Genomic DNA, 16,519 nt, shown 5'->3' on the forward strand with positions numbered 1-16,519 from the left:
ATCCAAGGGTACAGTTCATCGATACTCCCAGCACAAATACATGGCCAAACGCGTTTGGGGCGCAACCACCGCCCTTGATCACTGGCAACTGGAAGAGGCAGTAAGTGAACCACCTGTGTACATTTAAATATCCCGCCCCAGTGGGCGTGTACACGGTTGCATGCTGGTCTCTGCAGTCCGCTTTAAATAAAACCACTGTGGGTTCTGCCGTTTCCATTCAAATGTTAAATCTTACCCCAGTGGGTATGTCAGGAGTAGTAAGGCAGACCAAAAACACCCATGGATCGGACTCATCCTTCGTGCAGTGTCTCTTTATCTCTGCCACTGCAGACCCGCTGAATGCGCGGTGGGGCTCCTTCGCGGCTCGGCATATAGAAAGATTGGTTGAACAGCAAATGGTATGGAAGCCAGTGTGTGGTGGCATTCATATACATGCACCTGAAGCTGTATTTCATAATGTAAAGGCAGTAGATTGTTGGGGGGAGTGCAGAGTTGGGCGTGACAGCACCCAAGAATTTGCATGTTTCACAAAATCTTAAATATCATATCGCTAACGGGAAACAACAGAAAATAACAAGATCGTTAAGATTGTTGACTTGTACCCTGAAAAATAAGTCAGGTTCATGCAGCTGTGTTATCCAAGCTAGTGTTATCCTAGCCGGATCCAGAGGCTTTTGTGGGAAGCTTTCGACCATGGAAAGGGACTGGCTCAGATGCAGTTCCATGAAGATGCCTGCATTCTCCTTCAAGTTGTTCTTCAGAGTGGTACCAGACTGTTGTGGGTCTGATGGCGGATGCAGGGACCAGAAGCTACATTGTATGACCGAGGCTTACAACACCAGTAGTGCAGTGAGACTTCAAAGTCTGATTTGGAACCTTTGTCAACTTCTTTTTTTTAGGTACTAGAGGCACCTCAGTGGAGGGTTGTAATAGTACTGCTGATTGTTAAGATTTTTATTTGGCACCTAATATGGGACTCTGGTGCTCGTTGTTCTAGTATGTGCCTCAACTCTGGGCTTGTTTAGGTTTGATGACAAAGCTCTGACGGTGGCAGAGTCTGTCGAGGCAGGAAACGTCAGATCTTAACATGGGTCGTGGAAGGATTCGGCTTAGGACGGCAACTCAGATGGAGCTCAGCACTGAGGTCTGAATTGGTGGGCCACTGGAGTACTTTAAGAAACCTCTGGTGGATTTCAGCTAAAAGGCACCCCAGAAGATTCTGGTCGGATGAGGCATAGGAAACACTTCAGAGCTTTAAGGAAATTACACTTTGGAACTGATCGGATAGGAAATGAGGTCAACCAACCAGCTCATAGTTCAATGAACCCACTGCAGATTTTCATAATGAGCAGATGAGGAACAAAACTTTATACACTCAGGATCTGCAAAGATAAGAGTATACTCAACTTGAGGTGCACAACTGTGCGACAAACTCCTTTAATGCACACCAGAGTGGCAAATTTAAAGATCTTCAGCCATCGAAAAAAGCATGGTATTGAGGGAATCAGAAGAGTTATAAAGCATATGTTAGGCCCAGGTTGCTGTTGCACCTCGACACTACCAGGCAAACAGTGTAGGGTAGCTTCAAAGAACTGGATTTAGATTTGACATATGTAGTACTGAATGAAGCTAGTAAGAGGCACGGATAAGAGAAAACAATGTGTAAACTTCAACAGAACAACCTGGGTTGGGCAGAAGAAAATTTGAGAGTGGCCAATTGAGCCAGCTGTGCTAAAGACATCTGGCTGTAAGCAGCAGTGGTATATCAGGAAAACATGCTTATTCCAAGGGTCCCAAACTAATTTTACTCTGTTGTACAAGGGAGGTGCTAATCCATTGGCCTAAAGATAGAAGTCCCATAAGTCTGGAGAAAAGGGGCAGGATGCACAAGACCAGTATGTTGCTATTTTCCAAGTTCTGCTTCTTGGTGTTGAACAATACTAAGTAAAGACAGGGACACAGTGGCTCTCCAGCTGTAAAGCTTAAAACTAATCATCATCATTAGACAAAAAGAACCATCTTATGCTAGCTGGGTAAAGATCAGTGTATAATCACCATAATGTGACAATGTGGGTTTCTGGTGGCTTAAAATGCAGATTATGGCACAGCTGTAATCTAGTACAGTAAGTCTTCAATTTTTCATGAAACAGTACAGCTACAGTAACCGAGTTTTAGTTTTACGTGCCAAATATTCTTCAGCGAACAACTCAACAAAGATATGTTGCACAGACCACAGAATTGGAAGGAACCATACATGAAAGATGAGGTCTGATGTACTCAGATTTAGTTGTGTTGCAACTCGTGCGATTTGCCAAATCAAAATAATTGAGGCTGTTAAACAATGTGTTTCAATGTACTAATATTATTTAGAGAGTCAGAAAAATCTTTGGCAAAGTTATTTTTGCCCGTCGCCCCATGTCATTCAACTGCTGTGCGCCGGCCAGGATGGTGCTTCACTCCCCACCGGGACTCTGAATTAAATTCAGACACGGCAATACGACTCCATTACGCTGCTTGCACTTAATTCTTCCTGGCTAATCACCCCCTTGCTTATTCATTCAGACTAAAATCCCTTTAAAATCAACACGGTCGCAAGGGGACCGCTGAGCCGCTCACGCCGGCATCGAGTTCTGACAGTCCACCTTCCACGCTTTTAATTAGGCACGATAAACTCCAATCCTTCGAGCAGCCTTGGATCAATTCCAGATTAAGGCTGTCCTAACACGCCCCTGCACTACTTCCGGCTGGAGGTAGTCCTGTCTCGACGCCGTCTCTGATGATTCACTAATCGATACAGCCTACCCACGAAAGCGGCATCCCCTGAATCAGTAAGGAGACCACGACCACGACCCCTCCAGGGACAGTGCCGCCCCCAATTCAATTAAGATTTCAGACTGCTCACTAGATGTCCTGAAAATGATCTTAAGTCCCTAAAGATCGAAACACCGTCGACCACTACAACAGGAACTCCTTCCATTGTATATACTCACGTGGAGTTCCAATGTTTGTTGTCAATGTGATGTTATGTTTTTAATTCACTATCACCTTGTCACATCACGCACCCTTTCACTTTATGTAAGCACCTGAATATTACTTCGAGTACTAAATCATACTTGTGTAAAACAAATTGTCTATTTTACACTACATATGTTCCCCTACTTTTGTGCTCCCACGTTGATTGTCTAGTTTAAATTGAATCCCAGTGTCCCCCTCGGGGATTGTACTTTTTGCATCGGACCCAATGAAGCCAACATTGAACCACTGTCTTTCCGAAATAAAAGTTACTGACATGGGAGAATATCCTATTCTCCCAGTGGAAAAGGTTCTGGTGTCCAATGTACAAGAGATCTACTTGGACACTGGAGGACCGTGCTGAAGGATGGTAAGAAAGTGGCTACATTTCACAAGAAACTGAGATGCATTCAAGTTTCCACTTTTGCAAAATGCATGAAATTTCAGATAAGCCAAGTGTTTTTGGTTCTCTTTCACATCGAATTGGGTGCATCTGGATTTCTTTACTGAGTGTGAATTAAATCCAGTATCCGATGTAAAATATAATCTATACATTTGAAGAAGCAGACCTGGTGGTATATAGGAAACTGGAGGCTTAGTAGGGTCAAAGAAGATGCATGGTTGTAGATTTGCATTAAGCAAGAACAGTGTCCACAAGGAACTTATTTCATTTAGCACATTTGTCAATAAATATACTCATATTGGTTGTAGATTTGAACATTCTTCTTCCACAAACACCTAATGCACTTCATACGTTACTGCTGTATGACATACAGAAAATGTAAACAGGTCATAAATAATATGAACAATCTTCAGCTGCTCTGAAATTTAAGATGCAAAAACAACAATTGATGGACAGAATGCAGAACAATGTCATACATTCACCCCAGTACAGAGATCTGGGCCTAAATCCATCGTTTTTTTGCTCACCATGCCATTCCAGTTTGAACCCAGCCATATGCAAATCAGTCTTGACCCTGTGCCCCATGGGAACAGTCCAGTCCGAACTGCCAAGCCAGGTCCTCCCTGGACTGGAAACAAGCATCCTAGGACCGGTTTCGGGCTTTCAGCCCTCGTCAGCCAGGATAGCCTGATTCCAGTGGCATGGAGAGCAAGGGACTCACGTCTGAGCATACCCTTCCCACTCGGGGTGACAAATGCAAAAACAACAATTGATGGACAGAATGCAGAACAATGTCATACATTCACCCCAGTACAGAGATCTGGGCCTAAATCCATCGTTTTTTTGCTCACCATGCCATTCCAGTTTGAACCCAGCCATATGCAAATCAGTCTTGACCCTGTGCCCCATGGGAACAGTCCAGTCCGAACTGCCAAGCCAGGTCCTCCCTGGACTGGAAACAAGCATCCTAGGACCGGTTTCGGGCTTTCAGCCCTCGTCAGCCAGGATAGCCTGATTCCAGTGGCATGGAGAGCAAGGGACTCACGTCTGAGCATACCCTTCCCACTCGGGGTGACAAATGCAAAAACAACAATTGATGGACAGAATGCAGAACAATGTCATACATTCACCCCAGTACAGAGATCTGGGCCTAAATCCATCGTTTTTTTGCTCACCATGCCATTCCAGTTTGAACCCAGCCATATGCAAATCAGTCTTGACCCTGTGCCCCATGGGAACAGTCCAGTCCGAACTGCCAAGCCAGGTCCTCCCTGGACTGGAAACAAGCATCCTAGGACCGGTTTCGGGCTTTCAGCCCTCGTCAGCCAGGATAGCCTGATTCCAGTGGCATGGAGAGCAAGGGACTCACGTCTGAGCATACCCTTCCCACTCGGGGTGACAAATGCAAAAACACTGGATTCAAGCAAGCCTGGCTGAAGACGGCTGAAATGCCAGAAACCGGTCCTAGGAAGCTTGTTTCCGGTCCAGGGAAGACATGGCTTGGCAGTTCGGGCTGGACTGTTCCCATGAGGCACAGGGTCAGACTGATTTGCATATGGCCATGTCTGAACTGGGGTGGCAGAGTGGGCTAAAGAATGGTGATGGATTAAACCCAGATCTGTTGACTGGGGGTGAGTGCTTGCAATGTTCAACACTCCGTCCATCATTTCCTTTGGTTTTTGCTTTGTTCGCCATAAGTTGGCAGGGTATGCTCAGACGTGAGTCCCTTGCTCACTTTGCCACTGGATTCAAGCAAGCCTGGCTGAAGACGGCTGAAATGCCAGAAACCGGTCCTAGGAAGCTTGTTTCCGGTCCAGGGAAGACATGGCTTGGCAGTTCGGGCTGGACTGTTCCCATGAGGCACAGGGTCAGACTGATTTGCATATGGCCATGTCTGAACTGGGGTGGCAGAGTGGGCTAAAGAATGGTGATGGATTAAACCCAGATCTGTTGACTGGGGGTGAGTGCTTGCAATGTTCAACACTCCGTCCATCATTTCCTTTGGTTTTTGCTTTGTTCGCCATAAGTTGGCAGGGTATGCTCAGACGTGAGTCCCTTGCTCACTTTGCCACTGGATTCAAGCAAGCCTGGCTGAAGACGGCTGAAATGCCAGAAACCGGTCCTAGGAAGCTTGTTTCCGGTCCAGGGAAGACATGGCTTGGCAGTTCGGGCTGGACTGTTCCCATGAGGCACAGGGTCAGACTGATTTGCATATGGCCATGTCTGAACTGGGGTGGCAGAGTGGGCTAAAGAATGGTGATGGATTAAACCCAGATCTGTTGACTGGGGGTGAGTGCTTGCAATGTTCAACACTCCGTCCATCATTTCCTTTGGTTTTTGCTGAAATTTAAGATGGCATCTGCCTTTCGTCCAACCACACTAAGATGGATATTACATTTTTAGTTCATGGTATTACTGGTGCCTAAAACAACAAAATGACTGATGTTGCTGGTCTTTACCAAGCTTTGTTTAACCCTCTTGTGCCTAGCAGACTGGGATAGAATTGTGGGAACATTAGGCATTACTACAGTGAAATTGTGGGAACATTAGGCATTACTACAGTGAAACGGAGGGATCCTTGTACATTGGAGGAGACACAGTAGATGTTTACTTCTGAATTCTGAATGTGACTCCCCTTCAGGGTCCTCATGAAACTGAAATGCAGGCCAAACACTAGACCCAGCAACTCAGAACACTGAGCATTTGTTTACTTAGCAGCTTTAACACATTGCAAGTACAAGGCAAAACAAGGTTGTTGGCACAGATCTATAGACACCAAATAGGAACTTTCGCTCTTTGTGGTATGGTAACAAATGGACATTACACACAAGTACCAATATTATAAACATGAATTTGTCAAACAAACGACTTCACAGCAAGATCAGAGCAGTAAGTATCTTGATAAACTTGACCTACCTTTGAGTGAAGGCACACCCAACGACAGTAGAGTGCATGCTTACAAAGGCGAGATGCTCGACCCATCTCATCTTTGCCTGTCGTAGCATTTATAACTTCCAGGTTGTTATCACCCACTGTCCAGTTCACACTAAAGTTTGGGGCTTTTCCAGGTTGGCGGGCTTCTGCATTGCTAATGCCTACAATCAACAAACAAGAATGTACATTGGAAAATGCACCTTTAAAAAGTGTTGGTTTCATTAGTCCTAGCTCTTAATAGATTGCAACCGGTTCATCATTACTTACAGTTGCAGGTGTGGCCAAACATCTAAAAGTGAAAGCTGCTTCTTTAGACGTGGGGTGCATTTAGAGTGAGCATTAACCTGTAAGCACACACACTACCTATGGCCATGACGGAAGAAGGTATGTCAAACAAAGTAACAGCCCACTGCGGCATGAGGTCTATTAAGTATAAGGTTAATGAAACTTTTATTTTTATAACCAACTTTATTCAAAATTTGCGGCAATACATGCACCATCACAAAAAAAGAAACCTGCGCATGATATATTAAAACGAGATATGGCATCATCATGGCAAGGTAACAGTAATTCACATCACTAGACCATAGTAGCTAGACAATTACACGTACACGTTTGGGGGGGGCAACCACGTGCAATAATAGGCTTCTCCTGATGCGCACACCAGTCCACCCCCCTACGCCAACACTGAATCGTGGGCAGCCACCCACGTGAGCGCTACATCCCTCTTGGCTACCAAACAAGGAAGATAAGTTCAGCTTGCGGGCCCCCAAACTCCTCCACCAGCCCCAAAAGCACAGCACGGGGAGGTAGATCTAGAGGGCGTCCCTAGAGGGCTGACAATGCGTGGCCCACATCATCCCAGAAGGGGCGCAGCACCAGACAGTCCCACGCTACATGAAACAAATCTGACGCTGGAAGTGTATATCTCATGCATGCGGTCTGGGCAGTGGATGAAATGTGCTGCAAGCGTTGCAGAGTGAGGTAAGTCGCATAGAGATAATTGAATTGGACCATCCGCAGCCGTGAGATCGCCAGTTCCCGGGTCGCCATGCATGCCTCCCTCCACTCGTCCTCATCCATCTCCCCCACCCAAGAAAACCATCTCTGTCTAGTGCGCTCAATGCCGTCAGGGGCATGCATGACCAGTGAGCAGTAGATCAAGAAAATGGCACTCTTCCCCAGGCGTCCAAGGAAGATTTTGACCTCGATTGGGTGGTATTTGAGCAGCGGGGTATCTGGGAGGTGTTGGGCTGAATTAATTATTTTTTTGGGATATATTTATTGATTTTGAGTATCATTTACTACATATACATAACAGTGCATAAATGCAACAGCATTTCCATACCTGCTTGTACATTTGCAATTTGCGTTGTATATATTGCTAGCATGCTTTAATCATAACATATAGTATGACACTCTTAAGAACTACTGAAATAACCCCCCCACCCTCTACATGAACCCTTATATAATTGTAAATAACGTGTGTAGAAATACAACATATTCAGGCATGGTTTGTTCTAACAGCAGCATCTCCGTACAGGAAAGATCCTCTACATGTACAAGTGTCACCTCTTAAACATTTCCTACACACTCACAGGATATTATGACAGGGCCTTTTATTCACCATGCAGCTGCTATATGACCTTTACAGTTCTTTTGCTATAAACTCTTCCAATATCGCGTTCCATTCTAGTGAGATAGGCTTTTTGCGTAGTCCCCTACTTTCTTCCCTTTTGAGCGCAGCGCTCTCCGCTTTGCCCCATCTCACAACCTCAGTATACCATTACGCCACTGTTGGTGCCGTAGCGGCTTTCCAGAGGTTAGTTATCGTCCTCTTAGCTAGTATTAACGCCAGATTGACAAATATACTTGTGGGATTACCACTTTTGTGTTTTATGCACAGTCCCAATAAAGAGTGTTCCGCTTGCACACCCCATCTCCCCGGGGCCACCTCTCGTAGGACTTCGTGCACTTCCGCCCAGTAGTGTTGTAAGCGTGGGCATACCCATACCATATGCAGCAAGTCAGCATTAGGGCTCTTGCATCTCTGACATACATCCAAGGTGTTCGGAAACATGGCGTGCAGCCTGCGTGGGGTCCAATATGCTCAGTGCACGATCATAAGTTGGATAAATTTAAACTTCGCGTTGCGCGACACCTTCTTCGGGTATTCCAAGATAGCATCCCACTCCTTATCAGTAAATATCCTGTCTAGGTCCACAGACCACCTATCTCGAAGTGCCAGTAGTGACATTTCAGCGTGTAACCGAATACCCTGGTAGAGCCATCAGGTCAAGTGACTGCCATTCCCCATTAAGTATTGATAGTGTATCAACGCGTGTGTCGGGGGTTCATTACCAGTAGGAGACCATGTATACCGGATATAGCGTGTTATGGTTGCATGTAGGAGGAACAGGGTGTTTGGTACTCCTCTCTCTTCTACACATATATTGTGGTTCATCAGTGTGCAGTCTACAAAAAACATTCCTACAGTATCTACTCCCGACTCTGCCCACCCAGCAATTTGTTTTTGTGATACTGGTCCGAGTGGAGTGTTTATGTCAAGCAACGGTATATTGGGCGCGTATGGGATTCGCTTCTTTGTATATGCTAGTGCCCTTTTCCAGTATGTTATGGCCACTTTTAGTGATGGGGAAGTGGATGGCACAGGCACACTCTTAGGCGACAGCAGTGCATGCAGGGAACCCCTATTCCATTCTCCACGTGACATGTCTATTTCCTGGAGGTTATGTCCTGCAATCCAATATGACAGCCACTGCAGCTGACCGGCATAACAGTATGCCCTGAAGTCCGGAGTACTCATTCCTCCTCGCTTAGTAGCCAGCTGCAACTTGGACAGACCTATTCTGCCCCTACCCGTTCCACAGATCAGCTCTATCAACAATGTATCTAGCATCTTCAACGGAATCACCAGTGGTATGATCGTGAAATAGTAAAGTAACCGCGGAAGCATCACCATTTTAGCAATGGTCACCCTACCAGCCACCGACAGGGTGAGAGACGTCCAGAACTTGATTGGGCTCTGAGTGAATGTATCGCTCTGGTTATATTGCCATCTATGACGTCCGCTGGTTCCCTATATAAGTTAATGCCAGGTATTTAAATGTAGTTGTAGCGATTTGAAATGACCACTGACCAAATTGTATTGGGTCCTGCACCAACTGTTCTGTAAATGCAAAGGCGTATGTCTTAGCTTCGTTTATGGAAAAAGCCCCGATAATGGTTGAAAAGTGTTAAATATCGCAGGAAGGGGCGAGTGGTCTTCCCCGAGGTTCATAAGGTATAAAATATCATCTGCGTAAGCTGAAATTCTATGCGTATCCTGTCCAGCTGTAATGCCCTTATGGAGCGCCAGCCTACGAACTTTTACCAGTAATGGTTCTAGGGCCAGTACAAATATTAAGGGTGAGAGTGGGCAGCCTTGTCTCGTACCCCTTGCCACTGCATACTGTTGCGATATATATTGTCCCGTGCGTGCGCTAGCGGTAGGGTTAGTATATAAAAGGGAAATCCATTTTGTAAAGGCATCCGGAATTCCGAATCTTGGTATAATGCGCCACATATAATCCCACCGGAGGGAGTCAAAGGCCTGGCGTAAATCTAATGATACATCCCTGTTTATGGGGGGGTGTTTTGGAGTGTGACATAAGTTGATGTAATCTGCGGATGTTATGGGCCGTGCTTCTGCCTGGCACAAATCCACCCTGATCCGCGTGTATCAGTCGGGGTATGTAGTGTTGGATTCTATTAGCTAGTAGTTTACTTCAGATTTTATAATCTGTATTGAGTAAGGAAAGGGGTTGGCATCCTGAGATATCTCTACTATCTCTACCTGGTTTGGGCAAGGAGACCACCAGCGCTTGAAGTGTAGTGCCTGGCAAGAAGCCAAGTTCCAGTGACTCCTGATACATCTTGCCCAAGTGTGGGACCAACAAGGGCATACAAGTTGCATAAAATTCAACCGGTAGCCCGTCCAACCCCGCGGTCTTATTTCTGGGTAAGGCCTTGATAGCTGCTCTGATCTCTGCTTCCGCTACTGGGTTTTCCAGCCCCTCCCTATGTTCCACCAATATCTCTGGGAGGGGGAGTTCCGCCAAAAAAAGAGTTGAATTCAAGCTGATCAAAGTCTGCTGGGGCGTCATATAATGACTCATAATAGGTTGGAAATGCCCTATTTATTTCCAGTTGTGTAGCGACAGGTGTACCATCTTGTGTATTAACTTCAAGGATCGGAGCTGTCTGTGGGGCTTTTCGTATTATCCTAGCTAGCAGTGGTCCCGCCTTATCTGCCTCTGCGTGTTGCTTTTGGGTATATAAGTTATAGTCTAGGACTCGTAATTCTTCCAGTAGTTCTGCGTGTTGAATATTTGCTACCTGTAGTTCCTCCTTTTTTGGATCACTCTTTACAGCTTCCCGTTCTAATACCCCCATCTTATCCAACAGTTTTGAGGCGTTTAAGTACAGCAGAACGTGCTCCCACCTGTGTGCTGATAGCAACCCCACGCAACACTACCTTGAAGGCATCCCATTCAAGCTGTTGTGTGCTGGCAGTGTGTGCATTCTCGCTGAAATAATTACTTATCGCTGTGGATAGGGCCTTCCGGAACACTGAATCCTCTAGTAGTGTGGGCTGTAATTTCCATGTTGAGATGGGTGTAGGTACCTTCCCCATTTCAGAATAACTTCCAGTGGGTTGTGATCTGATAAGGTTTTCCCTAAATATGCAGTATCTAGTACATTTGCTACCAGTGCTAAAATTCCTGTCAATATGAGTATGTAGGCCATGAGGCGGTGAATAGAAAGAGTACTCTCTATCGGTCGGGTGTTTCATGCTCCATATATCACTCACTCCCCATCCCTCGGCCCATCTACGCAGAGCTTCCGCTTGTTTCTTGCTGCCTGTATTTTGCAGTGGTGGATATGATCTATCCATATGTATATCAAGCACTGCATTCCAGTCTCCTCCTAGTACCCATGGGTAAGAATCCCACCATGCCAGCGCCGTGGATAACAAGTCCAGGAATCTATCCTGTTCCGAGTTTGGGGCATATATACTTCCTAGTACTACATGTCTCCCATCTAGAGTGCCCAGCAGGAGCACACATCTACAATTCACATCAACTCTCTGTTCTAACATTGCGAAGGGGGTGCCATTCTGCATCCATATTGCAGCTCCTCTGGCAAATGCAGAGTAGGATGTAGCGAACAACTGCCCTCTCCATTTCTGGTGCCTTTTTATAGCCTCAACCTTTCGTAAGATGGGATTCTTGCAGCAGAGCAATATGTACCTCCCTTCAGTTAAGCTGCGCAAGGATTCTATGTCTTTTGTGTATAGAGCCTAGCCCCCGTACGTTCCAAGACGTAATGGTATGTGTGCTAGGTTGTGCCATCTATTCCTATAGAACAATTAATATCCTGACTCATTGTCCCTTTGATTGAGTTTGTTGTATACCTATGGTAAGGTTCATGTCAAAATACCCCAACGCAACACCCAATACTAGGTTCCTCTTTATAACAGTAGAGGACCAAACCAATAACCATAAACAGTACCATAGTGCATTCGCCTTGGGGGAGGGAGGGGTGGAGGGGGCAACCACCATGTTCTTAACATACAGTACCCCGTATGTAGTTACATCAGTCTCAGAGCTCCATCTCAAACCCCATTAACATACAATAATCATAACAAACTGGACCTATAAGTGATATTATGGGCATTGGAGCATATAAAACAAAACTTTATACAATACCAGCCTCCGGAAGGACCATCATACCACCTCAACAGTCATTTACAGTCTGTGGAGTAACCGAAGGAAATAATGTGAGACTAGTCTCAGAATCCGAATGGACTGTATCCTCATCTGTTGAGCGGACAGACCTAGCCCCGGATTGGCCGTCATGTTCCGCCAGAGCTGCTGCCATCAGGAGAGCGTCTCTTTGACTGTCTGTGATCGGTTCTGGGGATGGGCTTATATCTATCTCCTTTCCTCGGCCACAATTCTCTGCCATGCTGGTTGCTCCCCCAAGCCGCATCAAGGATCTTGCAGAGTGACTCAGTGATATCTCATTCTGTGACACAGGAGGCGTGAACGTGATCTCTGCCAGTCCGCCACTTCCTCAGAACTATAAAAAAATATATAGTTTTTTGGCCGAAAATTACCTTCAAACGGGCTGGAAAGATTAGTGCGTATTTCAGGTTGCGTTGTTTTTTTTTGTTTTAGCATCCTGAAAAATAGATCTCGCTTTCTGAACTGCAATTGTAAAATCTGGGTTATAGAAAAATTGTTTTATTCTCTAAACGGATGGGGGCGTTTTCCCTCGCAGCCCGCAAAATCGTTTACGGTCTTTATAGTTCAGTATTCTAGCTATTATCGGTCTAGGCGGTGCTCCCGTGGGAGAAGGCCGTGACGGCACCCTGTGGGCCCTCTCCACACTGTAAAGTTCTGTTAGGTCCTCTTTCGCTACATGCTCACGCAGCCATGTTTTCACAAATTGGGTGGGGTCATGTCCTTCACTTCTCTCCAGTATACCCAACAAGCAGACATTATTACGGCGGGAGCGCCATTCAGCATCGTCTTGTAGTCCTCATAACTGGCGTTGTAGTTGTTCCAATTGGGAGGTGTGGATAGTTTGTTGAGGTATCAAATCATCTAGAGCAAGTTTGTTTGATTTCACCTTTTCTGCCAGTTTCTTATGATCTGCTTGTAATAAATTTAGACTGGTGGAAAGCGTCCCTATTTGTGTTTCTATCGCCGTCCGCAACTCTCTAATTTCTTTTAGTATTAGGTCCAACTTATCGCCATGCTGTTTAGCCCCCGTTTGTGGCAGCACCTCAGTGTCCAAACCATGCACCCCATCGTCGCGCGTTGTAATATTTGTGTCTCCAGATGCAGGGGGATCAGGTTGTCTAGTCTTGGGGCGACCCATTGTGTTGCGCACCAATAAAAATTATGATCCCACTCCGCAATTCCCTTCCGAGATTCACACTCAATCGGATCCGCCTTCGTGCCACTTACGCTGTGTTGGAAACAACCTGCATCACTGTGCATCCAGGCCCGGCTCCTCCCGTGCACCTGCGTTCGGTGAGGCCTTTCTCTCATATATTGGTTAGGCCACAACCCCAGGGGGTGATAGCTACCCCACTACTGTGTAGGCAGGGACCTTCCCAGGAACCTGAAGTCACACCTTGTTATCGGGGATATGCTCGCCTCTGAGTTGTAATTCAGTACATGCACTTCCAGTTCGAGTGAGTCGTGGCGTAGAAACAACGCAATGCCAGCACCACCGTGATACACGGTCTATGTGGCTGTGTGGTCCCTACATGTGGTCCTTCGTAGTGAGGCCTGTAATCGTCCGTACTGCAGCCCTACTCCACACCGCTGGCATATCATTCCCAAACCATCCACAATTAGCCCAGCAGTGCCTCAGGTCCGCACATCATATCATTTCACCTCGCAGCATGTTTCTGCCGGCAATTCCGTCTACATTAGGAATGGGGCCGCTTCACCACACCGGCGCACAAGCTCGTGACGTATCAGCCATTGCCACCGAGCCACGGTCTCTCCGCTCTCCAAATGCCAATAATACCCCCAACAGCAGAGTACCTTGAGGGTGCTTTTAATACTGCCAATCTGTGCGGGGTCTCCTCAACACCAGCGGGTCCTCAACTTGCGGTGGACGGCACTTCCCTAGAGTGTCGGCTGCCATCTTGGTCGCCCTCTTGCTTCTTCTCCTCCGAACGGACGGCGTCCTTGCCTGTTGGATATATGGTGTACACTAGCTAGCGCCTCCGCAGACCGCGTAGATGATCCCGCTGCAGCCAGCTGCTGTCTCCGGTCCATTACCTTCCGTGTCCCGGTAGCTCTAGTTACATGCACCGCTCCCCCTGGTTTTAACACGCCGGATCTCGGCTCTTAGGAGCGGCGGTGCGGGATTTCCAGAAAAAAGAAAAATCCGATGTCCGGTCCCTCTTTGGCCAGGCTACTGGTGCCGTATATGCTCCTCCCCACCCTGTAGCACGTTGTTTCCCCATCAGCCCCCGTTCCAAAAGGATTTCATGTCAAGTGTCGGGGCTCGGTGCGGAGATCTTTCAGTCCACGTCTGCAATGCTCAGCAGCCCGCCACGCCCCCGCAGTGACGGAATGAAACGGGAAAAACTGAATTGGCCAGTGCATACCGATCCTTCCGATCCTGAAAAGACACTAAGTGTCCGCCTTATGTACATCTTACAGATAAGAGATCCAAATCCGATCCCAGGCAGCAAAGCCTTCCAAGGTAGAGAGGTGATTGAGACAAGTACCCCGCCACAGAGGGGTCACCTCAGTGAGCCGGTGAACCCAACTGGCGAGTCAGAGAGATGCCCTCCAGCAGGTAAGAGACACCTGTGTACAAGAGGGAAGTGCTATAGGCAGCCGCGCCCCATACAAGAGATCTGCAAGACCATAAAGATTCACTAAATAGATTTCTATGCGATATGCTTGGTCATCCCAACTCCCAGTGAACCACTCATGAATTGGAACCAGATGTGCTGCCAAATAATAAAGATAAATGTCTCAGAGTCCAAGACCGCCATCAAAGGGGAACCAGCGCACCAATTGGAAAGCTACCTTGTGTCTACCTCTCGCCCATGCAAAGTTCGTGATTTTAGAGGTCAAGGAGTGGAACCATTTGTGAGGGATAGGACAGGGATAATTTCCTAAGACCTATAGATATCGTGGTAAAAGAGGGCGGCAAGTTCCAGGGGATTTAGTGGGAGGGTGGCCCTGCGAGCAAAATCTCAACCGAGCGCTTGAGCAAGTCCCCAAAAATTGAGAGCCCTAGCTAGGTCTGGTAGGGGGAGGGGGAGGGGGGGGGGGGATCATGGCCAGTCCCAGATATTTAAAAGACGCACTAAGTGGGAATGATCGGGCACCAAAGCGCCCCATCGCCTCTTTCTTTACCTCCACCAGACTGGATTTGCCTTCGCCAATCCAAAGACCTGATGCGTCACCAGAAGTAGGAGTTGTAGACACCGGGGTCCAGAGAGCCAGGGATCCTTCAGAAACAGAAGAATGTTGACTGCAACTAGTGCAATCTAGTCTTCAAAACCATTTCCCCACCACCAGCCCCATATCTGGGCGCAACAGCATATAAGACACGCCAGGGGTTCAATCACAAGAGCAAATAACGGGGAAAGCAGACAGCCCTGGCGCGTACCTGTTTGGATGGGAAAGGCAGGGGATAGAACACCGTTCACCCAGACTTTGGCAGTAGGGTTGCAGTAAAGATGGCAAACCATACGATGGAACGCGTCTCCCAACCCTGCCTGCACCAGGACCCTGTCCAAGAAGTCCCAAGAGACCGTATCAAAGGACTTGGTGAAATCTGCAAGTAAGATGGCCAGCGATCCATCCAGGTCCTGTATCTGAGACAATGCGGAGTGTACCCTCCGAATACAGTGCAGTGTACTATGGCCCGACATAAATTCACACTGATCTGGATGAATAAGATAGGGTAGAGCCCGAGCCAAGCGAGTCGCCAGGGCTCTCGAATAGATCTTAACATCAGTGTTAATTAGGGAAATGGGGTGGAAGGAAGGACCACTATAGTGGCACAATCCACCTCTGAGGGGAAGAAGCCCTGCTGTATCGAATTTGCGTAGAAATATAATAGATGGGGAGGGGGGTCAGGATATCCTGGAATGGTTTATAATATTCCATAGGGTAGGTGTCCGGCCCTGCCGTCTTCTGCGCCGACACAGCAGCATCTATTTTCCTGACAGTGAGGGCCTGGTCCATCTTTTGAGTTATGGAGTCCGGAATGGACAACAGCTGGATGCTACCTAAAATGGGGTGTTACTTTTGGAAAAGGCGTGTTAAAGAAACTTTTATGCATGAAGGGCTCCCTCTCATTATCAACTTGTGGGTAGTAGCATCACCTAGTAGCTGGAAGAGGACCAGCTGCAATAGGTGTGTGATCTTTGCAATCCTGAAACTACATATGGATTTAAGTTATACATAAAACATCAACTATTCACTCAGCCATTACTTAAGCCTTATTTAGTCAAAAATCTCATGGGTATTATCCTCATTAATCACCCAAGCCAGTGGCTTAGCAAAATTCCACTGACCTTTGAGAGTGCCCCTTGGTCACTACACTTTTTAGACAAAA

General features: G+C 46.9%; 1 protein-coding gene across 17 annotated transcripts in view; it reads right to left on the bottom strand.

Moving 5' to 3' along the window:
- ADARB1 (adenosine deaminase RNA specific B1) overlaps positions 1-16,519 on the bottom strand; it is a 1,000,448-nt gene that overhangs the window by 32,367 nt on the left and 951,562 nt on the right. For all 17 annotated transcript variants that reach the window (XM_085648625.1, XM_085648621.1, XM_085648623.1 and 14 more), the window contains one exon: positions 6,332-6,510. In XM_085648625.1, the coding sequence (XP_085504751.1) occupies positions 6,332-6,510 (179 nt within the window). The remainder of the gene's footprint in view (positions 1-6,331; positions 6,511-16,519) is intronic.

This window comes from Triturus cristatus, chromosome 3_2 (genome assembly GCF_964204655.1).
Source record: "Triturus cristatus chromosome 3_2, aTriCri1.1, whole genome shotgun sequence".
NCBI classification, from domain to species: domain Eukaryota; kingdom Metazoa; phylum Chordata; class Amphibia; order Caudata; family Salamandridae; genus Triturus; species Triturus cristatus.